The 26902-nt window shown below is 54.9% G+C and overlaps 1 protein-coding gene across 3 annotated transcripts in view; it reads right to left on the bottom strand.

Annotated features, from left to right (window-relative positions):
* The window catches only part of BCAS4 (breast carcinoma amplified sequence 4), a 53422-nt gene extending 27358 nt beyond the window's left edge, over positions 1-26064 (bottom strand). Inside the window, exons 1-3 of one of the 3 annotated variants that reach the window (XM_036323431.1) lie at positions 25446-26054; positions 13634-13705; positions 3250-3351 (exon numbers count right to left, since the gene is read on the bottom strand). In XM_036323431.1, the coding sequence (XP_036179324.1) occupies positions 3250-3351; positions 13634-13705; positions 25446-25802 (531 nt within the window). In that variant the 5' untranslated portion in view covers positions 25803-26054. Of the gene's footprint in view, positions 1-3249; positions 3352-13633; positions 13706-25445 lie in introns of all 3 variants that reach the window. The other 2 variants (XM_036323433.1, XM_036323432.1) reach the window with 2 other exon arrangements.
* Positions 26065-26902: the final 838 nt, after the last annotated feature.

Below are 26902 nucleotides of genomic sequence, written 5' to 3'. Positions count from 1 at the left end.
AGCTGCCAGGGGTGGGGGAATGACTGCTAATGGATATGGAGTTTCCTTTAAGGACGATAAAATGTTCTGGAATTAGATAGTGGTGATAATTGTACAACCTTGTAAATATACTAAGAACCTCTGAATGGAATGCTTTAAAAAATTATTTTGGACTTTGTCAGAGAGAAAACAAAGTATAGTAACTACAACCCCTCTGATAAGTCCTGGCACCCCCAAAACAGGGTCTGAAGCCATGACTGGGCCCTACCTGGCCAGCAGGCCCGCCACCCCAGCCTCACCCTTGATCTTGAACACTACACCTACCCACAACTGCCCCAAAGGCCGTTCTCCTCCCAGCCTCCCCGTTCCCTTCCCGGTTCACTGCTCCACCTCTCAGGCCTCAGCGTGGAGGTCACAGCCCTGGGCAGTTGTCTCCTCTAGGTCTGGCAGGCACCCCACCACCACCACCACCACTTCCTCACCCAGCACCCCACGGCCACTAGCAGGGGACCGGGAGCCTCGCCCCAGCCATGTTCCCAGCACCCACCTCAGCGTAGCCCACAGTCAGTGTTCCACAGATCTTTGTCGAGTAAAGATCAACACGCTTTGGGTCTAAGAACCTCACTGCTGTTGCCCACTTCACAGGGAACTTGCTGGGGTGCACACTGGGAAGAGGCAGCCTCGGGATTGAGCTCGGGCAGCAGGACTCCCACCAGGAGCCATTCGCAACATCTGAGACATGTTTGTCATAATGAAGCTGGGGGGCAGGGGCCGGGGAAGATGCTGCTGGCGTCTTGGAGGTGGAGGCCGAGGCTGCTGCTGAGCCCTGCGATGCCCACAGGATGGCCCGCCCCACAGCATTTCAGGCCCTGAGTACCGATGGCACTGAGGCTGTGCTGTCTAGAGCTGCCACTCCTAACCACTAGGCAATCCCGTCTTTTCAGTGGTTTCCTGTTCCTCAGGATGAAGGCCAGATCCTGACCTTGGATTGCAAGGCCCAGGCAACGGGGCTCCTGCTGCCCAATTTCCCCAGCCCTGCTCTGGCCACGGCCGGGGACCAGGACAGCCTGACCCTTCTGGTGCCCGTCTCCCTCCTGCCTCAGAGCTTCTGTCTCGGCTGTGCCCCTGCCCACCCCTCCCCCACCACTGCTCCCTCCACTCACCCTCCAGGGGCCTATGGGTTCCTCCCCTCGGTCACCTTCCCTCCCAGCACCTGCCTCGCTCTCAGTCACCCCGGCTGATGGTGGCCGGGAGAATAATGGCCCCGAAGATGTCCACGTTCTCATCCCTGGAACCTGGGCATCTGTTTCCTTACTCGGCGAAAGGACCTTTGCAGATGTGACTAAGGACCTTGAAAGGCGGCAATGGCTCTGGCTTATCCAGGAGGCCCCATGTAAGCACAGGGTCCTCAGGAGAGGGGCGAGGAGGGTCCGAGTAGGAGAGAGACGGGAGATGGTAGGCTGTGGGCTCTGAAGATGGAGGAAGGAGTCATGAGCTGAGAAGTGCAGGCGGCTTCCAGAAGTTGGAAAAGGCAAAGGGGTGGTTCTCCCCCCAGAGCCTCCCGAAGGAACCCGCTGACACCTCAACTTCAGCCTGCGGGACAGTTTGGACTTCTGCCCTAGGAGCGATAAGATAGTAAATCCATGCTTTAAGCCACTAATGTGAGGTCATTTGTGATGGTGGCAATAGGGAACTGCTAAGGTCATGCTTGGGCGTCAAGTCCCTCCTGCTAGAATATGGCTGTGGACCGTATCTATCTTTCTCACTATGAGTGGCGCATAGTAGGCCCACAATAGATGTTAGTGAACCGTATGCTAAGGAAAGCATCGGGCTGGAGAGCTGGGCCGACCCAAGCAAGGCAAGAACCAGGGCTGCAAATCTTCATGTTTCCTTTTTCCTTTTCCCAACGTGTGGAATAAAATTCAAATGAATCAGCTATTTCAAGGGCAACGTTTTAATTATATTCCTGCCTCATTCTCCGCTGACAAGAATGTTAATTCTCTGCTCACTCAGTGCTGCCTGCCAGGCTCCCTTCCTCTGCAGCTCCGAGGGGGCCCGTCCCTCTGTCCAGGTGACCACTATGACACGGCAAGCTCCTCCCAGCCTCCGGCCTCCCAGTCCTTCTCTGTGCAAGGAGCCAAGGTCCCGAGCTGAGGACTGCAGTTCAATTAAGAGCTTAGGCCCCAGTGGACAGAAGTTGAGTCCCAGCTTCATGGAATTAGCTGTGTGACCCTGGGTAAGTGGTATACGTCTCGGAGCTTAGGCTCCTCCTCTGGGAGATGGGACAGGAGGGTACCAACTCTGCAGCGCAGCAAGGAGGACAATGAGATGCTGTGCAACTCAGCCCACACAGTAACAGATGGGGGAGAGAAGGCAGCAGTGAGGCAATAGGGCATGGTGGGGACTGTGGTGAAATAGCAAACACATGCCTCAGCTGAAGGGCAGCTGCCACCGGCTCTACAATTCAGCCCAGGGCTTGGAAATGTCCCATTTCTCAAATTGGGGTCACATGTGAGTTTCAGTAAAAATTAACTGAATTGGATACTTAGATGGGTGCATTTTATATATTTACTAGAGGCCTGGTGCACGAAATTCGTTCACAGGGGGTGGGGGTGGGGGGTCCCTCAGCCCGGCCTGCACCCTCTCCAATCCGGGATGCCTCGGGGGATGTCTGCCTCTCGCAATCCAGGATCGCTGGCTTCTAACCTCTTGCCTGCCTGCCTGATTGCCCCTAACCCCTCTGCCTGCCTGCCTGATTGCCCCTAACTACCTCTGCCTGCCTGATCGCCCCTAACTGCCTCTGCCTCGGCCCTGCACCCAGGACCCGGGCTTCCCTCCCTCTGGCTGGTCGCAGGCACCCAGGACCAGGGGTGGGCGGCTTCTCCTGGGCCCAGCTTTGTCAGGAAGGACGTCTGGAAGATGTCCAGTCCAATTAGCATATTACCCTTTTATTAGTATAGATACCTTAAACAATAAATAGATGAAAGTATTTAAAGAAATGTGGGCCCAGGGTTATCAAAGCTGCTGAATTTCCAAAAGCAGCGTAACATTCAGATTTTATATAAAGTACCCAATTTTTTAAATAGGATACTTTATATAAATTCATATTTGTCATATTTTTTAAACGTCACATGAGTGTAGGCCCCAACCTCCTGCACTAGGTCTGGTGCCTGACAGTCTCAGGGTCAGATCAGTATCTTGGAAGACAAGACAAAAGAGCCAGAACACGTCCACGGATCTCACAAAGAAAGCTCGTTTTCCTGGACGCACCTCCAGCCGGTCCACTCTGGCGTAGATGCCACGCATTTCCACCACCTTGGCCTTAAGGAGAGGGATGTTTTCCTCCAAGATCTGCGAAGTGTCGCTCCTGATCTGCAAGGAACAAAACAGCTCCTGAGGCCCTCTGTCCCAACACCACGGCCTCCCGCCTGCCTCTGGGATTGGCCAGGGACAGCGGAGGCCTCGCTGATGGCCGAGACTCTGAGTGGCATCCTGCCCCAGGGCAGGCCCAGGATCCACCAGAGCCCAGCTGGGGACCCACACCACTGCTTCTGGGACCCAGACCTGCCCAGGTGTTATTTACTAAACTGAAAATTAATTGTCGCCCCCCCCACCCCAAATAACCACCACCACCAATCCCAAACGAAATATCTTCGTTTCCTTTTTAATTTAATCAATTTATTGAATGACTAGAGGCCCGGTGCATGAAATTTGTGCAAGGGGGGTGTGTCCCTCAAACTGGCCTGAACCCTCTCCAATCTGGGACCCCTCGGGGGATGTCCAACCGCTGGTTTAGGCCCAATCCTGCAGAGGGACATCCCTCTCACAATCTGGGACTGCTGGCTCCTAACTGCTCGCCTGCCTGCCTGATCGCCCCTAACCATTCCCATGCCTGCCTGATCACTCCCAACTGCCCTCCCCTGACAGCCTGATCGCCCCCAACTGCCCTCCCCTGCGGCCTGATCACCCCCTAACTGCCCTCCCCTGCGGCCTGATCGCCCCCTAACTGCTCTCCCCTGCCAGCCAGATTACCTCCTAACTGCTTGCTCCCGTGCAGGCCTGATCTCGCCCCTAACTGCTTGTTCCCCCGCACTGGTCTGACCTCGCCCCAACTGCTTGCTCCCCCTCACTGGCCTGATCTCACCCTTAACTACCTGCTCCCCTGCCGGCCTGACTGCCCCTAACCGCCTCTGCCTCAGCCCCCATGGCTTTGTCCGAAGGAAGTCAGGCGTCTGGAAGGTGTCCGGTCGACCTGGTCTAATTAGCATATTGCCCTTTTATTAGTATAGATAGATTTGAGAGAGAGAGACATTGGTTTGTTGTTCCACTTATTTATGCACTCGTGGTTGCTTCTTGTATGTGCCCTGATTGCAGATTGAACCCACAACATTGAGCTCTAACCATCTGAGTACCTGGCCAGGTCCTCATTTTCTAAAGCACTAAAGGAGCAAAGGGAAAGAATCCAAATGTCTTCACTGAATCTGAGGTGAGGCAAGCTTTCACTGCCCTGGAATTAATACTACTAATGAGTTAATCATTAACAGTAACAACGTTAATGCAAAACACAACTTATCAGGGTGCCCCCTACATGCAGACACTGTGCTGGGCATTTCCCACGCGGCTCATTAATGTCCAATTTCTTCGGTTTGGAAGGACCCCCAAAGTGACTACATTTTATGCAGCCACCACCGTCCCTGCATCACTGAAATTGGACACTTCAGCCTCCGTTTTCCTTCAGAGCCCAACGAACGAAGCCCAGCCCTTCGTGTGAGAGAAATGCCATGTCCATGGTATCACGTCCTCGCCGTGCAGAGGGGCAGGTCCACCCCGCTCTCAGGTTCCAGGGGGCATCCGAGTCCCCCGCGGGAAGCCAGCCAAATGCGGGTCCCCAGGCCCCTGAGTCTGGACTGGTTTGTCTGGGGCTGGCTGGCCATCTGTTCTCAGCCCGGCTCCCAGGCTCAGCGGGAGTGGGGTCCAGGGACAGTCCGAGAAACAGCAGGAGCTGGGCTTGGGACCCAGAGCGGAGTCTGAACTAGCTCTACCCACCAAGAGCTGTGGGACCCCGGGCGGCCACGGCCTCTCAGCCCTCCTGTGCTTAACCGGCAGCGACACTGGCCCGGCTTCCTCGGGATGCTGTGAGGACAGAGTGTGTGGCAAGGCGGGTGCAGGCCGCTGTCTACAAGTCTTCCGTGACCGCCTCCTGCTACTCAGGCCCTGGGTGAGCCCTCCCCTTGTCCTGGGCCGGGCCGAGAGACGCACGGCTCCTGAGAGGACCGGCCAAAGCGAGAGATGCCACTCGGAGCCTCCTTCACAGAAGACTGTCCCTCCTCCTTGCCGGCGGTCTCTCTGCTGCCGGCTTGTCCCGCGTGCCCCCCCCCCCCCCTTTCTCACTTGCCCTCTCGGTTGCTCGCTCTTAGGAAGCAAGCTGCCGTGCTGCAGAGGCCCACGTGGCCAGGGACTGAGGGCCTCCGCCAACCGCCAGTGAGGAGCCGGCCCTGCCCAGAACCACGGGCTCTGCCTGGACGCAGTCCTGCCCCACTTGAGCCCGGAGGCGACCGTGGCCCCGGCCCAGGCCGTGACTGCAGCCTGAGACGGAGCCGCAGGGCCCGGCCGGGCTGCACCCAGACCCCCGACCCGCACACGCGGCCAAGTGAGAAAGAATTGCTGCGGACACTAAGTTTGGGATCACTGTTAGGCAGCAATAGAGAGGAACACACAGTGACAACTCCGGACAAAATTTTAATTTTAAGCCTGTTTTTAAAAACTGTACCTGTGTCTCCTCTTTCTGCCTAAGTACCTGAGGCCTCTGTGGTTCTCCTGAAGGTCTGTCCCCGCCACCTCAGGATGCCCTGGTCCCCGGAAGCCATCCCATGGCCCAGCATGCCCAAACCCCACTCCTGTCCCGGGCCCCCTCCTCTGGGCACAGCCTGCCACCCCCCCACCCCCAGGCAGCAGGCGCCAAGCCCACCGTCCAGGGCTAAGTCCCTCCCCAGCTCTGACCCCATGAGGCTGAAGAGTGTCCTGAGAGGGAGGGTCTGGCGCAGGCTGCCGGCCTCAGTTTCCTCACCTGTAAAACGGGGAGGTTACGGGCGCTTCTCTTGAAAGAATGTTCTGGGCATTAAACGAGATCTCCCGTGTCTAAATGTGGCACCTGACTCGGCTCACAAAGTGTTTCAGTTGTTAAATTTGACTTAATTTCCAACTTTAAATTCAAATGGGCTCCAGGAGAAACAGCCGATCCCAGGGCTGGGGCGGGAAAGCTAAGAGCCTGGAGTGCTCGGGGGCCGGGAAGGAGGGGAGTGTTTAGAACTGAGATGGCAGCGTGTCCAAGGGGCCCGGAGCCAACCCGACAGAGCTCCGTCGCTGAGGCCGGAGCCACCTGCCGACACAGCGAACAGCGTGACACGGGACTAGAACCCGACGAGTCAGATGAACGCACAGGAGTCTGACGGGAGCGGACGATGAGCGGGAACGCGGGCATGTCACGGCGGAGAAACCTGACCGGCTAACCCCCGTGACGTCCTGTGGGAGCCACGTGCCTGCGACGATGTGACGGGAAGCGCCTCACCTCTGCGGCGTTCTCTCCAGAAACCCAGAACCCCCGTCTGACCACAGGAGAAGCATCAAACCCAAACGGAGGGGCCATCTACAACAACATGTCAAAATCGTGGCCCACGACGAATATTTTTGCGGCCCAGCCAATATAACGGTTTGTAAGAAAGGTTTTAATAAAAATTTTATAACTTAATTTTTACAATATCCTGTTATACATAATGATTAATAACAAACTACAATGTTCACTAATGACTGATGACTAGAATCGTGTTGCATTCATTTCCCGTACGCGCCTTACACGCAGGCGCACCATTTCTCTCCACTAATACCAGCAGCGAACACTTTAGCAGCCGATCGCCACGTCATTAGTCTTGGACTGACTTGTTTGGTGTGTGCACAGGAAATTTTTTGCTTTCGGAGAACAAGAAAAATAATTTTATTTGCATTACGCTTATTAATTTGTGCAGTTATTCAGTGTCTGGTAAGTTAGAGTTCAAGAAGAAATATTAATTTTTATTCAAATGTTCTATTAAATTATGTTAACGATTACTCATTTATTTCAGCCCTTTGTATTCAGCACGTCTCTACGGAAATAAACCTACGTCTCTATGAAAATGGAAGCTTTTGTTTTTTTGCAGCCCACATAAACTTAAACCTTGTTTATTTGGCCCGTCTTAGCCTTTGAGTTTGACCGGCTTGGTCTACAAAATGCCCGGTAAGTACTCCTCGAACTGCAAAGTCACGGAAAGCAAGGACAGAAACTCGGAGACCGCGGAGGCTAAGGAGACGGGCAGTGTGGTCTCCTCGCCGGGCCTGGCGCGGAGCGAGGCCCGAGTGGGAACGGGAAACAGAAGTCACGCGTGAGTGGCGTGAGCAGCCCCGGCCGGGTTGGTGTTTACCGTTTCAGCAGAAGATGTCGGGCGATGTCGGTGTTAACAGAGCAGGCGCTGGGTGAGGGGATATGGGAGCTCTCGGCACTACCTCTGCAGCTTTTCCGTAAATCCAACACTATTCCACAGCAAAGCACACACATGCGACTTTAACAAACACTGCAGCGGTGAAGTCTGGATGTACAGCTTCTCTGAAGAGTCAGCAGCTTCGGCAACATGGGCCTGCGTCTCCCCAGGCACCGAAGCTGCTCCCTCCAGATGGGGCAGCTCAGCCACCACCCCTCCCTCACGCCTCCCCATGTCCATGTGCCCCCGGCTCCCGCAGCACCTGCATCTGCCACGCGATGGGCAAAGTCCTCGCTGTCCCCCTTCTCCCCAAGGCCACGTTTCTAGAGGGAAGCCCATCTCTCAGCACGGCCACCCTCAGGAGCGATCGCCACGACGCAATCCAGAGCAGGTAACGCGTGGCGAGGACAGAACACGGTGGATCAAATGCAATCTTTTCTTTCTATTAATTGGTAAGGAAACATATGGGGGGGGGGGGGGGGAATCGGGAGGACTTGGTCTTAGCAACCCAGAGGAGAGAAGCGAACACCGCAGAGAGGAGATTCACAGAGCACCCCCTGCCTCCTCTGAATCTGAAGGAACCAGACGAAAGAGGTCTGTGGGCTGAGCCAGGGCCCCTCTCTGAGGCTGCTACTCCGCCAGCCAAACTGTGGGGGTTAGGGAGCTCTCTGCACCTGCCCAGGGGCAGGCTGCACCCCGGGAAAGCAGAGGGTAATTTTCGGGAAACAGGCCCTGTAAAGAGGAACTATTTTATCTTCAACCTCATTTTACCGGTGATGAAACGGAGAAAAGGTCAGGAAAACGGAATGAGCTGGCCCAGGAGCACAGAGCTACAACGCGGGAGATGGGGGACTCCAATCCAGGTTGGTCTGAGGCCATTCCCCCAAACCAGAGATCCGCACACAGGTTCTGTCTACCCACAGAGAACCAGCATCGTGCCTTAAACACACACACGTGCAAAAAAGAAACCAAGAAGGGCTCAACCCAGCCAGGTGCCAAGATCTACAATTAAGACTATTTCCCTTAGGAACCCAGGTTTCTGGCTGCTGCAGACCAGGCCACACTGAGGCCCAGTTCCACGTGGCAGCAACCATCTCGAGCGGGGTGGCAGCTGCCTGCTTTGGTTAACCACAGTGCCCACCACTCCCTAGTGTGTCCCCAGCATGGCGTCCCTGGACACCCTGTGCCCTTTCCTTGTTATAGGGGCGACAAAGGGAAGCGACACGTTTCTCTTCTCACAGCCACCCTGTGACACACCATTGTGTCCCAGGCACCTGAGTTTGCTTGTTTTGTTTGTTCCTGAGCAAAGAGATGTCAGTGGGGAAGCAATGCTTTTCAGGCCCTGCCAGGACGACCCCAGGCAGGCTCACTGGCTGAGCCCCCTCCTCCCGAGCTCAGCGCTGGAGCCCAGACGTCTGGGCAGTGGAGGTGGGGTTATCACGGAGCCGAGACCGCTGTCCAGGATGATTCAGGGCCCCAGGAAGGAGAGTCAAATGCTCTTGACCCAAGAACACGCACCGATGCCAAATGCAACTGCTGGGCCGAGGCCAACAGGAAATCTCCATTATGTGAGCGCAGTCAGAGTCTGCTCCCTGCCAGGAGGTGGGCCTGAGGCCACGGGGGTGTCAGAGGGCCCTGGCCAGCTGCCCCCACCCCAGAGGACACCGAGGCGGAAGGCCCTACTGTCCAGTGTCTATATCATCTCGTCAGGGTCACAACCTTCTGGTGCTTTGCTACTGGCGACGATGACCTCGGCAGCTACCGTGTGTGGCTCACTTGGTTCACAGCAGGCCCCGTGCTAAGCAGTTATTTTTAATTGGGCGCATATGACATACAGAGCCCAGGCCTCAAATGGAGAGCTCGATCAGCTCGCACATGTGTTTACATCCGTGTGACCACCACGTGCGCCAATCCACAGAACACCCTTCCACCCGTGAGGCTCCGTCAGGCCTCTTCCTGGGCCTGACACCTTCCCAAAGCTGACCACTCTCCGACTCCCGTCACCATTCGTTAGTTCTGCCTCTTTCTGCACTTCACGTGAGGGGAGCCACATAGAGCGTGTTCTTGTGGTTGGCTTCTTTCGCTCAGCATCATGTTTGTGAGCCCCCCCGTGCTATTGTGGGTAGCGCTCCCTCCCTCCCTTTGCTCTGTATGAGATCATCTGTCCTCCCGCTCCTACTGCCGCTGGACATCGGGGCGTCGTGAACGAAGCTGCTATGCACACTGCGTTCAAGCCTTCCTGGACATTTGTTTTCATTTCTCCTGGGCAATTATCTAGGGTCAGAGTCGCTGGAATGTAGGGTAAGTATATGCTTGACTTTATAAGAAATCGCCAAACTATTTTCCAAAGTGGCTGTGCCCTTTTAAACTCCCATCCTTTCCACACTTGCCATTGTCTGTCCTTTCATTGGGGTCACCCTAGTGCAGCGGTTCTCAACCTGTGGGTCGCAACCTCTTTGGGGGTCGAATGACCCTTTCACAGGGGTCGCCTAAGACCATCGGAAAACACATATAATTACATATTGTTTTTGTGATTAATCACTATGCTTTAATTATGTTCAATTTGTAACCATGAAAATACATCCTGCATATCAGATATTTACATTACGACTCATAACAGTAGCAAGATTACAGTTATGAAGTAGCAACGAAAATAATTTTATGGTTGGGGGGTCACCACAACATGAGGAGCTGTATTAAAGGGTCGCGGCATTAGGAAGGTTGAGAACCACTGCTCTAGTGGATGGAAAGCATACATCCCTGCCTCACCTATTTCTTATGAGAACTCTTTGGAAATGGACACTGTTACTGGCTAAACATGCCTACAAGTTCTTTATGTCCTTCCAGGATGAGGGGGCGTCTACCAAAGTGTCCTCTCCCAGTGGATCTGGGTCACTTATGTGACTGATTTGACAAAAAAAAAAAAAAAAAAAAAAATGACGGCCATGCCCCGTGTTGATTTCCATATGCAAGCCTCCGGAGCCCGGCACCTTCTGCTTCCAGGCTGCTGGCGGGCTCGCTCTGGGGGCCACACCGCCATGCCACGAGGCAGCCCAAGCTCAACATGTGGGGGGCTGCACAAAGGACCAGCATGCCTGACAGGCCCCAGCTCCCCGCCTCCCGTGCCAGACATGGACAAGTGCGAGAAGAGCCACCGTGGACAGCCCCGGGCAGCAGGCGCCATGGGGCTCACACAAGCCGCCCTTCCGTGCCCTGCCTTGGCCCACATCACACATGGGCTGCCGTTTCACAGCCCCACGTCCTGGGGTCGCTGGATGTAGCAGATCGTCGGGACCACTCTCTCCATTTCACAGAGGAGATAATAAAGGCACAGAGAGGTGACGTGCTGTGCCCAAGGCCCCACAGCGGGGAGACTCAGAGCTTGCGTGGCACTATTTCTAAGGTCAAACAGGCCACAGGCACAGGGTAGTGAATCCCAGCCACAGAGAGCGATCGGGGACAGGCCGGCAGAGGAGTTAATGCGCCAGACAGGAAGCCGGGCTCATTTCTAACAGCCTGATTTTATCAGAAATGAAGCCGCTTCTCTCTGGACTGTGTACCAGGGAGCCTGGCTTCTCTCAGACCTCTAACTTGATCAGTGTTTCCAAAAGCCAAGGCAGGGACCCGGACCGTGGTCCATGGTGTGACATCACCTGCCCCCAGAGGTCCCCACGCATCCCTAGCTTAGATCAAGAGGGGAGTGGAGGTCTGAGCCAGGGCTGACAGCGGGACACCTCTCCCTGTGCCGTGGAGCTCACAACACCTGGAGGCAGACGCACCAGGTAAGCTAAGCCTCAGCTGTTGGGGCCCAGAGGACCCCCCGATCTAAACAGCATCAGCACAGAGCATCAGTGAAAGCACTGCAAACTCAAAACGCCCACAGGGGCCACAAGAGTGCGTACTAGGCGCGTTCTATCAGTGCAGACATGCTCATTGCACGTAAACACGCTGAAATAGTTTTCATGTCCACAGAAGTACACCCTCTCCCATTTCTTGAAACAGGGGCCTCTTGGTCGGGTTGTATTTGCCCGCTTCAGTAGGGCCCAGAGTACAGAGAAACGTTCCTGCCTCAAACACAGCAGAGGATGGGTGTCCGGCATGTGGCCATGGAGCCAGGGAAGCTACCACGGGGGCAGGGGGTCAGTGGCCAGGCCAGGGGTGCAGCCACTGTGCAGCTCCAGCTGATGCTGGCTGGGTGGGAACCAGCACCCATCGGGGGCCAGATCTCTGCTTTTCTAAGAAGCCAGGAATCCAGATTTGGGGCATGACATTCTATAAATGACAGCAGCGACTTCCTTCCCCCCAAAACATATCTGCAGGCAGGACTGGCCTGTGGGTCACCTGTGTGCGACCTCAGTGTTAAATCTTCGCAGGGATGCAGCTCCAGACGCGGAGCTCAGAGAGGACCTTCTCGATGCAGCCTGCGGCCTTGGGCCTCCTGGTCACCTAACCACGACTTCCCCCAACAGCCTTGGCAGTTTTCAAGGCAGGCGTGGCCTGTCCACACTGACTCCCTGCCCCAGCTGTCCTGGACCCACAGGGGGCTCCTTTCACAGGAGGACGGGCTAGGACCTGTCAGCAGCCATGTCCTTGGGTCCCGTCCACGCCATCTTCCACGTCCGCCCCTCGCCGGGGGCCCTCACTGTCCGCGCTGCGCCTGGCATGCCTGCCTGCCCCCGCTCTCCTTAGCAGTTGAATTCTTTCTGTTGCGTCTCCAACCCCCCAGTTAATCACCGTGTCTTCTACGAAGCCTTCCCAATTTCCCAGGCAGAATTTAATGCTTCTGCTCTTTTTTTTTTTTTTTTTTTAAGGAAACCAAGTCTTAGGATACGTGCCCGTTCCTTCTGGACCCGCTTTCTCTCTTCAAAACCTCTGCAGCCTCCCTCTGCCCCTGCGCACATGGCGATGACAGCATTTCCACCGTGAACGACAGCAACTGGAACACACAGCGCCCTCCCAGCGGACCGTGCTCAGGGGCAGCACGGGGACCCTGCACCCTCGGACCCACACAGGGCCCGGCCGGGGAAGGCGTCCATATTTGGGGAGGAAGAAAGGACTGACTGAGAGGCCACGTGAAGTCTGTCTGATTACCCAGCTCCCACCCGAGCCACCACCTGAACTGAAATATCGGCTCGAGAGACACACACAGGTCCTCGTGGGACCGTCTGTCTGTTCACTGCCGTGTCCAGGGGGGCACAGGGAGGTCTGGAGAATGAATGGGCTGACACGGTGCCCATCACGTTGGGTTGCTTCTCGGGGAGACGAGGTCACACAGGAGACACACTTCCTGGAGTGCCTGGCACAAAGCAGATGTGCAGTAAACATCTGGGGCTGCTGTACTGCGACCCCTGGGCTCCCAGACTCCGCTGCAGCCCTGGCTTCCCAGGCACAGTCTACACCACAGCCGGCTGGGCTCCGGCTCCCGGGAGAGGCAGGGCCAGGCCACAGCATGGAGCTCTGCCCTCCCGGCTCCCAGGCAGACGCCTACATCTCTGGTTGCCGGTTTGCCTTTAATAAGCTTGGGAATTTCCAGAACGGTCTATCATGGCTCCTTGGGGCCTCATGCCTGGCTGGCAGCAAGCCTGGGGACACCAGGATCCAGAGGAGACTGCTGGAGAATAGGGAGTGGAGATCTTGTCTTCTGGGCCTCAGGCACCATCTTCCATGTTCTTCCCCACCCAACTGAGGGGATTTGACCCAAAAAACTAGGGTGGGAGGCAAAGGTGGAGGCAAGAGGGTTCGGGAAGGAGGCGATGCCCAGGCCCAGCCCTGCCAGGCCTCACCGGCCTGAGGCGCTTCCTGGTGACTCCACATCTGCCCGGGGAACTGCGCAGAGTGAGGGAAGTTAAATATAGTCTCAGCATCCCGCAGGGCTCGCTGCGGCGCCGAGAGTGCCACCTGGTGGCCCGCTCCCGCTCCTCTGAGGAATAAAACCTTCGGGGAGGACGCAGCAAGATGGCCGGCCAGCCGGGAAGCCTGGGTGTGGAGGGGGAGAGCGAGTGCATGGGGTTTTCCCATCACCGCTGGCCGAGGCCCCACTCCTGCTGGTTGCTAAATCTCCACCCAAATGGCTTCCCCAGCAAACTCAGGCAGGGCCTGGCGTGTGGCCTGCGGAAACCACGGCTCCGGCGGGCGGCACTCACCATGTTGGCCAGGCTGCAGAACTCCTCCAGCCGCAGGAGCATCCCCTCGATGGTCTCCTCCACCTCCTTTGCCTGGAGGACAATATCCCGGAGGTTAGCAAATGGTTTCCAGGGAGACAAGTGCCCTTCATTTTTAAGAAGAGCAAACTGCATGTTAGTCATCTGCCCACTTCCCTCTAGACCGTGGTTCTCAGCCTGGGCTGCACATGAGAATCACCGGGAATCTTTTTAAAATCCTGATTTCTGGGCCCCATCCTCCGGAAATTCTGTTTCTTTGTTACTAATGTTGTGGCCCCACCCCATAACAAAGAAACAGAATTTCCGGAGGGTGAGGCCCGGAAATCAGGATTTTAAAAAGATTCCCAGGTGATTCTCATGTGCAGCCGAGGCTGAGAACCCCTGCTCCAGACCTACTTTTCCTTTGCAAAACCTCTCCTAGCCTCATCGGAAACAGGGATAATCTGGCCACATTCCTGATGCTTGAGGACTGGGCAAAGCCGCCATGGCACGTCCACTCTATGCAGTGTTCTTTTTTTTTCTTTAATATATTTTATTGATGTTTTACAGAGAGGAAAGAGAGGGATAGAGTTAGAAACATCGATCAGAGAGAAACATCGATCAGCTGCCTCCTGCACACCTCCTACTGGGGATGTGCCCGCAACCAAGGTACATGCCCTTGACTGGAATCGAACCTGGGACCCTTGAGTCCGCAGGCTGACGCTCTATCCACTGAGCCAAACCGGCCAGGGCTCTATGCAGCTTTCAAAAGACATGAAATAAATACCAACAGGAAGTAACAAAGGTACCCTTAAGATCCCCGTTGTTCAGGCGAGGAAACTGAGGCCCAGAGAGGTGAGGACACCTGCTCAAGGACACACAGCTAGCCAGTGGCAGGGCCGGGATTCTCATGTAGGTTTGAGCCCACAGCCTCAAAGCCGGCTCTGATAAACCCGAGACATGCCTGCAGAGAGGAAGCGTGAGCCGCAGGAGATGAAGACTGTAAGCCCAGCCTGGGACGACACCACGACGTGTGTGTGAACAGACACAGGCCCGCAGTGATATCTACCAACTGCGACCAGCCGGGACGGACTCTCACTACAATGTTATTCATTGTCTGCAATTCAGCTTTAACTGGGCGCCCTATTGTTTCTTTGGGAACCCTGTCATCAGCCCAGGAGAGCAGGGGTTGGGGGGAGTGAAGAGGGAGACTGGAAAGAAGGTTTTACGTAATTTGAAGGGTCCCAGCTCCAGGTACCAGGGCCAGGCAGTGACGTGACCGTGACTGAGTGACACGCCCCTGGGCCCCGGGCTGATCTCGAAGGTGCCAGACCCCTTTCATTTTCCAAGAGAGGCCAGAGTTCTCACTTCATGAGAAATGTCCCAATTTTTAAGTAGTGGCACAAATTCAAAAAAGATACATTTTTTTCTAACGCTCCACGGGCCAAGCTCAACAGGAATGTGAATGGGTCGGCCAGTTTATAAGCCCTGCTTTCATCACTTGTGCAGAAATTAGTTTGACCCTTTTCCTCTCAGGTATGTGCAACTCTCAAGGCTTATAAAATATGTGAGGTTTTTGTGTGTATTTTTTTTTTAATTTCCAGGCATCTAGGAAGACACTTCTAGACCCTGAACCTCTTTCTCTGGCTCACCAGGCCAATCACGCTGCTCAGGGAGGTGACAGCAGACATCTCTGGGCAGGCCTGGGACCGCCCCCCACACCTGAAGGCTCCTCACCACCCACGTGCCCTGGGAACTGCTTAGTGCCAGAGCCGGCTGCTTGCAGCGCGAGCTGTCGCCACCACCACAAAGTAAACGACTGCAAAAAGCCCTCCTTCCGGCTGGAGTATAAATAGTGCCCCGCTGCAATTTTAAACTCTGGAGCCTTCATCTCACAGCTGGGACTATTTCTGTGCCTGCCGGGGGAGGCTGTCAGGGAGGGCGACCTCATGGAGGGAGGCTGGGAGACACACAGGACGTTCTCCCCGGAAGTGAAATTCAAGGTAAAATGCCTTGAAGGTGCTAAGGGAGAAAGAAGGTGGGCTGTTCCTCCTGATGCAGAGAAGAGGGAGAGGTGGGGGCGGGCACAGAGGGGCACAGGGGGGTGCTGAGACCCCCCGCGGAGCATGGGTGTAGACAACGCAGACCCGCCCCGGCTGGACCGCTGCCTCCTTCCCAATGAGCCTGAAGCCCTGCTCAGGGGAAGCGCATCTCAACCTGTGCCGGTAGGTGCAGAAGGAAGTTAGTCGGTCCTGGGTTCAAATCCCATCTCCTCTTTTGCCAGCCGTGCGACCTTGATCCAAGGGTTTGACTTCTACATTTTGGTTGGCTCCCCTGTGCCAGGAGCCTCGGCTGGGCAGGGCTGGTAGGAAGCTAACCTGACAATAAAGGTGGCTGAATTTAACAGAGAGCCCGCACACAGTAGGTGTGTAAGTGGCTGCTTTCTGTCTCTCTCTCACTGGATTGCAAAAGCAAGGGCCAATCACCATAAGTGGATCATCTCATTTGAGCCTCAGGAGAACTCGATACAGCAGGTGCTGGAATTCCCCCCTCTTCTGGACTGAGAAACAAAGGACCAGAAAGCTTAAGTCACTTGCTCACGGTCACACAGCTCATAAGTGCGGAAGCCAGTTTTGCCCCCCCCCGCCCCCCCCCCAGCACTGACTCCAGAGCTGACGTCTAGCCACCAGGATGCTCCTGGGGGAGAGGGAAATGGGTCCCCTTATTGCTACCTGTCAGCTATCGTCTCCCCGCCCGCCTCCTGGCGCTTAGGGCGGTGCCCCAAAGCAGGAGGCAGCCCAGAAAGTGTTTGCTGACTGTCCGGTGGGCTAAGGGAGGAACAAGCCCCAAGACGTTCCCAACACACAGGAAGGAGCTCAGAATTAGCACCCCACCGGCCCACAAATCATTCTCGGGACCATTTTCTCTCCAGATAATCCCCTAAGTGGCCTCAGAAACCAGAGTCCTGCAGGCTGCAGCCCACACACCCTTTGAAGCGGCCCATAATCAGGATGAATGCCCTCGCCGTCCTTTGTAGCTCCCCGGGCACACATTGTCCTGCTCCGAGGGGAAGGACGCAAATGGCTCACTTTTAGTAACATTCAGGGCACGGCCAGTGGACACTTATTTTAACATGTGTGAAGCATAGCATTTGCTTTCTTCTTCCGCACCCCCCTCCTCCCAAAGTGCCAATCGAAACTTCCCAGCTGGGTTGGCAACAAAACACACACACACACACACACACACACACACACACACACACACACGAAAAGGGGCTGGCTCCTGCCTACCAAGTGACTGGCATAAAAAAACAACAACACGCACAGACACAAGAAGACCCTCCACCTACGGTCTTCTCTAACTCAACAAGTGGAAACGCCACTGTCCAGTTGCTCAGATAACTGGGGGCACCCTTGGCTCATCTTCCTTTCTCTCCCCTCATCCCATCCAATCTACACACAAATCCTCTCGGTTCTTCCTTAAAAAATGTATCCCAAATCCGACCGCTTCTCCCCATCTCCCTCGCCACCACCCTGGCACAAGGTACTGTCCTCTCTTGCTGGGACTAGTGCAGTAGTCTGCTCACTGGTCCCCTGCTTCCCCTCCTGCTCCCCTTCAATCTGCTCCCCTGAAAGATCCCGTTAAACCCAAAGTCTCCTCAGCTCAGAATCTTCCACCTGCCCTTTCGCAGCTGCTAGGGTGGCTACAACCCCAATGGAAAACAGGACGTGTTGGCGGGATGCGGAGCGCCGGGACCCCGCTCAGACCCCTGCTGGCGGGTGAATTTGTGCAGCAGCTTTGGAAACCGTCTGGCAGTTAGTTCCTCAAAAGGCTAAACATAGAGGTGCCCTCTGACCCAGCAATACATCCCAGAGGATAGCCAAGCTCCCCCAAAACATAGGCTGTTACAAAAACATGGACCTGTTCTTAACAGCCAAAAAGTGGAAACAACTCCCGCCCATCAACTGATGAACGGACAAAGAAAACGCGTTCCATCCACGCGGTGGAAAAGTATTCGGCCGCAGAAAGGAGCGAGGTCCTGCTACACGCCACAACACGGACAAGCCTGGAAAACACGCCGCGTGAAGGCAGCCAGACACAAAAGCCACTGGGACAGGATTCCTTTGATGTGAATGTCCGAAGGGGCAAAGCCACAGACAGGAAGTGTATTGCTGGTTGTCTCCCCCAAGGGACGCGAGGAAGCGGAAACAGGGAATGGTTATGGGGTTTCCTTTGGGTGATGGAAATGTTCTGGAATCAGGTGATGTTTGTACAACATAGTGAATATGCCAAAGAACACTGAGTTACACACTTTAAATGGTCAGATTTATGTTGTATGAATTTTATCTTAATTTAAAAAAATCCTCTCCTCTTTTCCACCTCACTCAGTAATGTCAAATAGAACTCCCTTTCCCTGTACCATCTGTACCACCCCCCTCCTCTCCAACCTCATCACCTGCTGCTCACTCCCCCCCCCAACCACATTACCATGTCCTCACCCCAGGGCCTTTGCACCTGATGTTCCCTTCACTGGTGAAGCTCAGCCCATGCTTCCTTTGCTCAAATGTCTCTCTTCGATGAGGACTCCCCTGACCTCTCAAATCGCCTACTATTCCCTGTCCTGCCCCAGTTTATGTCTCTTTACTTTTACCACCAAACTATATATTTTACTTGTTTCCTTTCATTTTCCTCCATTGGAATAAAAGCTCCTGGAGGGCAGGGGTGTTAGTCTATTTGATTCCCCTTTGTATTCCCAGGGCCTAGAACAGTGATGGCAAACCTATGACACGCGTGTCAGAGGGGACACGTGAACTCATTTTTTTGGTTGATTTTTCTTTGTTAAATGGCATTTAATTATATAAAATAAATATCAAAAATATACATCTTTGTTTTACTATGGTTGCAAATATCAAAAAATTTCTATATGTGACACGGCACCAGAGTTAAGTTAGGGTTTTTCAAAATGCTGAAACGCCGAGCTCAAAAGGTTCGCCATCCCTGGCCTAGAACAACTCCTGGCACATAGTAGGTGCTTGTGCTTCCAAAGCTGGTCCTCCACCGCCCTCCACCCCACATACTTTTGTGCACTATGACTCTGCCCATGAGGCGGTGGGATCCATTCCTCCCACCCCTGAGTCTGGCCGGGCCTATGACTTGCTTTGACCGATAGAATGTGCTAGAAGCAGTGCTCTGTGACTTCTGAGTCTAGGCTTCAAGAGACTGCAGCATCTGAGTCACTCTCTTTGAAGACAACGGCCATGTGAAGAGGCCCAGACAACTCTGTGGGGAGGCCACGTGGACGGGGGCCGAGATGCCCGACGTATGAGTGAGGCCGTGCTGACCTTCCGAGGTGGCCAGGCCCCCAGCCAGAGGAAGCCCCGCAGGTAGGCTCAGCCGACACCATGGGAGCAGAACCACTCGCATGAGCCCGTCAGCCTGCAAACCATGCACCATAAATGGTCATTGCTTTCAGCTACTTAAGTTTGGGGTAGTCTGCTACCTGACAATTGATCACTAATGCAGTGCTCAGTGGATATTCGCTGCAGGAAAGGAAGGAAGGAGGGCGGGAGGACAGGAGTGAGCCAGGAAAGGAGGGAGAAGAAACGCACTCTCCTGGAGGAGCCCGCCTGAGAGCAGCAGCCTGGACTGCTGTGTGGTCCCAACCACACCTCTGACCAGCTCTGTGCCTCAGTTTCCCCATTCGAAAACTGGAGGAGAACAATCCTCAGACTCTCTCTGTCTTGAGATGAAAGCTGAGGCGGGTCAAGTAACTTTTCTGGGTCCCTCTCGGTGAGATGCTATATCCATATCAGAGATGATCGTAACCTGGACCCTAGCAGGGTGTCCGAACTCAGAGGGACGCTGAAGCCAGGCAGGAGATGAGCACCGGGGAGGGGGCCCTGCTGCCGCAGCGTGTCCAGCACACGGCTTGCTTTCCGTTTCCTGCTTCTGACGGAGACCTCTGACTCTCTTTAGGAAACATAGCCGCACAAGCAGGCAGCTGATGCTCTGGCAGGGAGACACCAGAGAGGGGTGGGGACTGTGGCAAACAGGAGACCCGGGCCCCATCGACAGAGGGTGGCTGCTACTTGGCCGCAACGGACTGTCCCAGGTAGGAATGTGCCACACCTGCTTTATTCAAGACAAATGATGGCCCAGACATTTATGCAAACTCTCCCAATTCAAAAATGTTCAAAACTAACCTAAACATTTTAAAATCACTGTGACGGCCAAACAAACCTGTCCACGGGCTGAATGGGGTCTTCAAACCTCTGGCCTATCAGCGTCTTTAAAATACAAACATACATGAAATGTCCAGAAAAGATGAATTTATAGAGAGAAAGTTGATTAGTAGGGGTTGGGGGGGTGAACTAAGGGGAAGAGGGTTTCTCTTGGGGGTAATGAAAATGTTCTAGAAGTGACTGTGGTTGATGGTTGTGCAACTCTGTGAATATATAAAAAGCCATTAAATTGTACACTCCCACAGGTGAACTGTGTGTATAGAATTATATCACAGTAACACTGTACACACACACACACACACACACACACACACACACACGCACGCACACCTCCTCCTAGAAACCACGCAGTCCATTCAGCCCGGGCCAGGCACAGGGCACGGAACTGAAGTCCTGCACCTGCAGCTACAACCGTTTTGCAGAGGCCAGAGGCCAGTCATTTGGATTTTTATTTGAAACTCCCGCTTTCCCCTTCTCCCGGGTGTGCTCAGAGCTGGCTCGGCTGCAGGCAGCTGGCCACCAGGCAGAAGCCTCACCACGCGACCAGCCGAGCTGATGGGCACTGGGGTCATTTCCAACGAGTGGGAACTGGTCTGTTCTAAAGCGTCTCGGCTGGTGGGTGCTGAGGGTCAGCCAGACGGGGCACCTTTGGCCCCGGCTCCAGGCTGACTCCCTCGCAGCACGGCCACCCTAGGACAAGAGGGGGTTCGGGGCCAGATGGCTCCTTCCACAGCAGGAGAAAGAGGGGAACTCCCCCCGACAGAGGCTGCCCCTCTCCACGCACCCACAGTGCCCTGGCTCCTCACACTCCTGCAGGTTCTTACTCGGGGGTGTGGCCAGCTGAGTCCATGTCCACCTGACTGGCACAGAAGCGGCCTCCCTGCTGCCACCCTGCTCCTCCAGCACCCCCAGACTGCAGTCCATAAGCTGCTCACGGCTCTCCCTGCTCAGGGCGTCTATCCATGACCCCAGAATCGGATCCGGTCTCCACCCCCTCACCCCAGGCCTGGTATGGCCCTGCCCACACTCCCCCTGGATCACCGAGTCCTCCCACCGGGCAGCTCCTCCTCTCTCTGGACCTGTGCCCTGTCGCACCTTCCAGTCCTCCCTGCGTCTCCATCCCAGCCCTCAGCTGTCTCCTGGTGTTCAGTTACTGATCGTTACTAGTCTGCTCATCTGACTGCTAGGCCAGCCCTGAGGGCAGGCACCGCACCTGTCTCCCTGGCCTCTCCCAGGAGCCCAGCGCAGTGCCCAGCACACAGCAGGTCTGCCATAAAGACCCGAGGAACAAATGCATACAGAACTACAGCTTGAGGCAGAGCAGACTGTGCCCGGCTCCACCCACCGCCTTCCAGTCTGACCGTGTGAAGACTGATGCCCAAAGGGACCCCGAGGCACAAGGACAGGACGCCTGGGGGAGGGGCTTCCCACGGGCGCACGGTGTTTGCAGGTTGGACTCAATAAAATATTCTTGGCTTCCACACAGAAACAGCCTCGTCTACGTTTTTCTTACAACTCAAGGGCATCTTTGGCTAATTCATGGTTTCCGACTTTAGTCCAGACACGTGGTTTGGAGAAATAGTTCCCTCTCCTCTTATCACGACTACAGAAAAATACAAGTTCAAGCACCAGGGCAAATGGTAACTGACACCAGCTTCAGCATGGGGAGACAATAGGGAAAAGTGGGGACTGTGGCAAACAGGGGGCTGCAACTGGGAAACATGGACCTAGGATTACCAGACTCTTCATTATTTTAAATAAACAAGAAACTCGGGTTTTCTTAAGATAATAATTCTCCATTTAAAAAGCCCTCTCTGGTTTGAAGCAACTACATCAATCCCTGATCTAATCCATGTGTGGTTAAAGGACCCAGGTGCTTTCTCCGCCATCATCCTCTGCTCATTCCGCAAAGATCCTGCGTGTGAGAAAGGGCTGGCTTCATCTCCTTCCATCTAGGCCAGCGGTTCTCAACATGTGGGTCGCGACCCCTTTGGGGTCAAACGATCCTTTCACAGGGGTCGCCTAAGACCATCCTGCATATCAGATATTTACATTACGATTCATAACAGTAGCAACATTACAGTTATGAAGTAGCAATGAAAATAATTTTATGGTTGAGTCACAACATGAGGAACTGTATGAAAGGGCTAGAAGGTTGAGAACCACTGATCTAGGCCATCAACCCATCTGTGTACTGCAGGAGCCCAATGGAATTCTGAAAGACCAGAAATTCATGGGAGTATCCATGCTCAGCCATGTGGGAGGGCCCTGAGCTCCCCCTTGTAAGTGACAGAGCACCCAAGAGCAAACCTCTCCCTCTCTCCCTGCCACCTTGATGCAGCTTCCGGAGAGCCCCCTTGAAACTTCCCCCCAAAGAGGAAGCTCAAACCAGAAACAGAGAGACAGTAAAACACACAACAGCTGGTTGGACAGAAACCCCGAAGGGCACTGGAAACAGTAAAACCCTCACCTTCCACCAATCTCAGCACTCGGCCCCTCAGCAGCCCCTGCATCTTGTGAGCCATTGCCAAGGGCTGGCCCGGCTCCTGCCTCCTCACCAGCCACACCTGCCACTGCCCCCTTCTGCTGCTGCTCTTCCGTCCCGACAACACCTGCTTCACCCACCCAGGGCCTTTGCACCTTCTGGTCCTTCTGCCTGCAATATTTTTCTCCTCCCTCTCAGCCAACTCCTACTCATGCTTCAGGGCTCAGCCTACAATGACACTGCCTCGTGGAAGCCCTCCCTGATCTCGCCCAGACAAGCCCAGGGTCCCTTGGCCAGTCACCCACCTAGATCCTGGACCTCTGTCCTTCCTCCCAGCACATTCCTCCGTGGTTACCACAGGTCTTGGCTTTCTCAGAGAGGCCTTCCCCGCCCCTTGCCTCCCAGGCACACAGATAGATGCCCGCTATCACATCACCCCATGTTACATTCCCACAGCTTTCATCACAATTTACAGCTTTTGTGTGTTCATGTTTCCTGTCCTAAGAGAGCAGGACCCTGTGTGTTTCACCGCTGCGGTATCCTCAGTGTCTGGCATATGGTAGGAGTTCAAGGTGTTCCATGAAGCAGGTACACTTCACCAGGAACCGCAGGACACTCAGACTGGGCTGGGCTGGGCTGAAACTCCCACTGCTCCCTTTAAAAGCCAAAAGTGGACTCAGGAGAAGGCCAGTGGGGGCGGGGCCTGCTGCCCAGGCCAGTTCCCAAACCAGACCTCCCTTCTCCCACTCAGTTGCCCACCTGCAAACAGCCCGGCTCAGGGACTTGCTGAAGAATTAGCTGTAAGTAGAGGCTGCAGATGACTCAACTCGGGTAATTTCTGCTTCTTTTGGTGAATAAACTTCAGCAAGCAAGCGCTCTGAGTGGGCTCATTGCCGCACAGAGCTACGGGAGTTGGGCTCTTCGTTAAGGCCCTTACGAACGACTGCGAGCCAACCCGTGTCTCAGTTAAAGACAGCCTGAGTGAGAAAATGAAGTTAGCACACGCAGCTCCTCTTGAAAGCTTTCCCTAATAGAGACCAAACGAAGCGGAGGTTCAGCCACCGGGCACAGGGACATCTCACCGCTGAGAGCAAGGAGAGAAAGCACAAAAAGACACTCAGGTGGCTCAAGCCAGTAAAAGTCTGCAGACAACCTCCCTGCCCACCCCTGGGGCATGGGTCCTAAGTTACAGTACCTCCATAGACGCCCCTTATTCTGCAAGGGCCTCAGTCTTCCCAGCTATAAAATCGGCATAACCGCCTCCCAGCCACTGGGTCGCTGCCAGGATGCAATGCCACAATCCACGAACGGAGTTCGGCACACAGCTGCATAGTATGTGCCCAGGAAATAGGAATAATTGTCATTGAACGTGGGATACTAGGAAGGCAAAGAATCATGCAGACCTACACTCTCCCCTACCCGCTTCAGATGACTATGCAATACTTAAATGTGGGCTGGTCACAACTGAGATGTATTGTGAGTTCAATATTAAAAACCTGATTTCAAAATGCAAAAATCTCATTAAATTTTTTTTACATTGATGACATGTTGAAATGATATACTGGCTACACCATTATTTTAAGTAACTGAAACCAATCACGCCTGTTTCCTTTCCCTTTATTATGTGGGTCCAGAACATTTAAAATTACATGGATGGCGCACATTTGTGGCTCAGACTCAATTTCTACTGGACATGCTGTTTTTAAAAATTGAGGTATCAGCCCTCGCCGGTTTCTCAGTGGTTAGAGCATTGGCCCGCGGACTGAAGCGTCAGGCAAGTACCTTGGTTGACAATGCTGGTCTCGGAGTGGGCCGGGGGCAACCAACAGCTGTGTCTCTCTCGCATCAATGTTTCTCTCTCTCTCTATTTCTCCCCCTCCCTTCCACTCTCTCTCTAAAAATCAGTGGAGAAAGCATATCCTTGGGTGAGGATTAACAAAATATTTTTTTGAGAGATCATTCGCATACCATAAAATTCAGCCTTTTAAAAGTGTGCAACTCAGTGGTTTTTGGAAAATTCTTAAAGTTGTGCAACCATCACCACTAATTGCAGAACATTTTCATCACGCTGTACCCATGTCATTAGCGGTCACTCCCCATTTGTCCGCTGTTTCAAGTAAAGAAAAGCAAGTTGCAGGACAGTATCGAGTGGAGATTTAGAAAAAGGAACACATATTACCATGTATATGCAGACCCACATTTGTAAATGCATCATTACTGTGTGCGATGGTGCACACCAAACTTACTGGTGGTGATCTCAGGGATCTAGGGTCCGGGTGGGAGAGAAAAGGGGGCGGGCGCTCACCCTTTATATACTTCTGTACTGCTTTTGAGATTTAAAAAGGGAAGGAGTAGAACTTCTAGGCCGACCTAAATAACTCCTGGTGAACTTGGGCAAGTAACTTTTTCACAGCACCGTCAACAGACTGGCTTCCGATGAAGAAGGGTCTAGTTTTAGACCTACTGTTTATTCTGTGCGTTTAAAATAGAAAGTACAGGCAGAGACGAAGTATGTTCCCTCCTAGCAACAGACAGGACCGAGGCCGGAGCGTCCCGCACCGCCGCAGCCTGCCCGCCTCCTCCCAGCACCTGGCGCACAGCTCCGAGCAGAGCTGCCCCGGGCCTGGCAGGGGTCGTCCTCCCCAGGAAAGGGCAGCAGCTCCCAGCCGCCTGGGTCCGATGTCCCGGCCGGAGCTGGGAGGCCTAAGGGGAAGGGAGCCGAGTGGGTACCAAGGGGGGGGGGGGGTCGGCGTAAGGGGTGCGGGCGGCGCGGGGGGGGGGGGGCGGAGAGTGGGCGGGGGATCGGCTGGAAGAGAAAGCGGGCGCAACGTGCCGCGCATCTCTGGGTAGCACCAGGGAGGGAGTCACCGCTTTGCAAAAAAAGGGGACCCCTCGCGCCCCTACTCCTGTCGGGAGCTCCTGCGCCGCGTGCGAGAGAGGATGCGAAGCCGAGAGTTTGGGTCGGGGTACCAGCGCGCTGGGGGCCCCGCACCCGTCCACTTCTCCCCCAGGGCGCGCGGGCCGCAGACCCCCCTCCCCCCCGCCCCAACCGAGACCTGCCTCCTGCACCTCCATCCCCGTCCCCTACCTCGGCCCCGGGCTCGGGGGTCAGGACGAGCGCAAGCTCGCGAGCCCCGCTGCGCATGGGCTCCGGCCGGTCGGCGTCCACAAGCAGCATCGGGGGGCTGGCGGGGTCCCGCTGGCGGAGGCAGCCCGGGAGCCCGTCACCGCGACCCGGCCTCGGAGCCCCGCCCCCGGCCGGCTGCATGCCCCGCGGCCAGCCTGGCGGAGGCAGGTCAGGTGCGCGCAGCGGCCCACGCCTCCGAAGCGCCGGGCCGAGTGGGCAGCGCCACCCAGTGGCGCGCGTTGCTACTGCGCCCGGCCTCGCACGGCGGGTAAACAGGAGATTCTCACACTCCGGCGGATTGCGATCTCCCGGGCTCATCAAACTTCCCAAGTGCGGGCCACACGCAGTCTCGGTTGACACCTGGACGTCAGTGTTGAAGTGCGCCAGGTGACTTCAACAAACATCCGAGGCCTAAAGGGCCCTTTTTCATGGGAATCCGGGGAGCAGTGGTTCCGTCCCCGCAGCGCTTTGGGACGCCGTGGGGAGCTTTCAGAAGCCGGGAAGCCAGGCTGCAGGCCTCACCTTAGACAGATTCAGCCCGAATCCGTGGCGGGTGGGGCTTGGGCACCGGTAGTTTTTAAACCTCCTGGGGTGACCCAGCGTGCATTCCGGATAGGAAACAGCTATCCTAAAAGATCCTTTCATTTAAAGACCAAAGCCCCCACCCCAGCCCAGCCCCCAAGGCCCGGCCTCCTCCAGCATCTGCTTGGCGCCAGGCGGGGAGTCCTGGAAGTTAGGAATGCGGGTGTGGCGGTCCTCCTCCTCCCCGAGCAGCTTTTAACATAAGCTCCCGGCATAATTCTTCAGCGCACACATATGACCCCCCCTCCCACCCCCCATCACTCATAGGACGCTTGTCTAGACCCTTTAGCAGGGGTTCTCAACCTTCCTACTGCCGCGACCCTTTCATACAGCTCCTCATCTTGTGGTGACCCCCAATTTCATTGTTACAAATTGAACATAATTAAAGCATAGTGATTAATCACGAAAACAATATGTAATTATATGTGTTTTCCGATGGTCTTAGGCGACCCCTGTGAAAGGGTCGTTCTACCCCCAAAGGGGTCGCGGCCCACAGGTTGAGAACCGCTGCTTTAGAGGCTGGGGAGGGTGGGGTGCAGCCCCCAAAGCAATGCTAATGAAGAAAGTACTAAGCGAGGTGAAGAGATATGGGGAAGCCTGGAGTTCTAATTTTTCCTATGATGACTTTTCCTTTAAAAGATTAAATTCGTTTTAAAAAATTTTGGCTGGGCTTAGAGTTTCGAATAAATAGACAGGCCACCCCTCCCCCCTCCCATTCAATCTGAATTTATATTTTATCGGATGACCCTGGGTAGGGAGGGGGTGGCAGCACATGCTTGGTCTGCCTTCTGGGTGATTTGTCACTGCACAGTTCCCGCTGCCCACTGCTGATTTCT

This window comes from Myotis myotis, unplaced genomic scaffold, assembly GCF_014108235.1.
Source record: "Myotis myotis isolate mMyoMyo1 unplaced genomic scaffold, mMyoMyo1.p scaffold_m19_p_9, whole genome shotgun sequence".
NCBI lineage: Eukaryota > Metazoa > Chordata > Mammalia > Chiroptera > Vespertilionidae > Myotis > Myotis myotis.
Note: the sequence above shows the minus strand (reverse complement) of the source record. Positions and strands in the feature narration are given on the sequence as shown.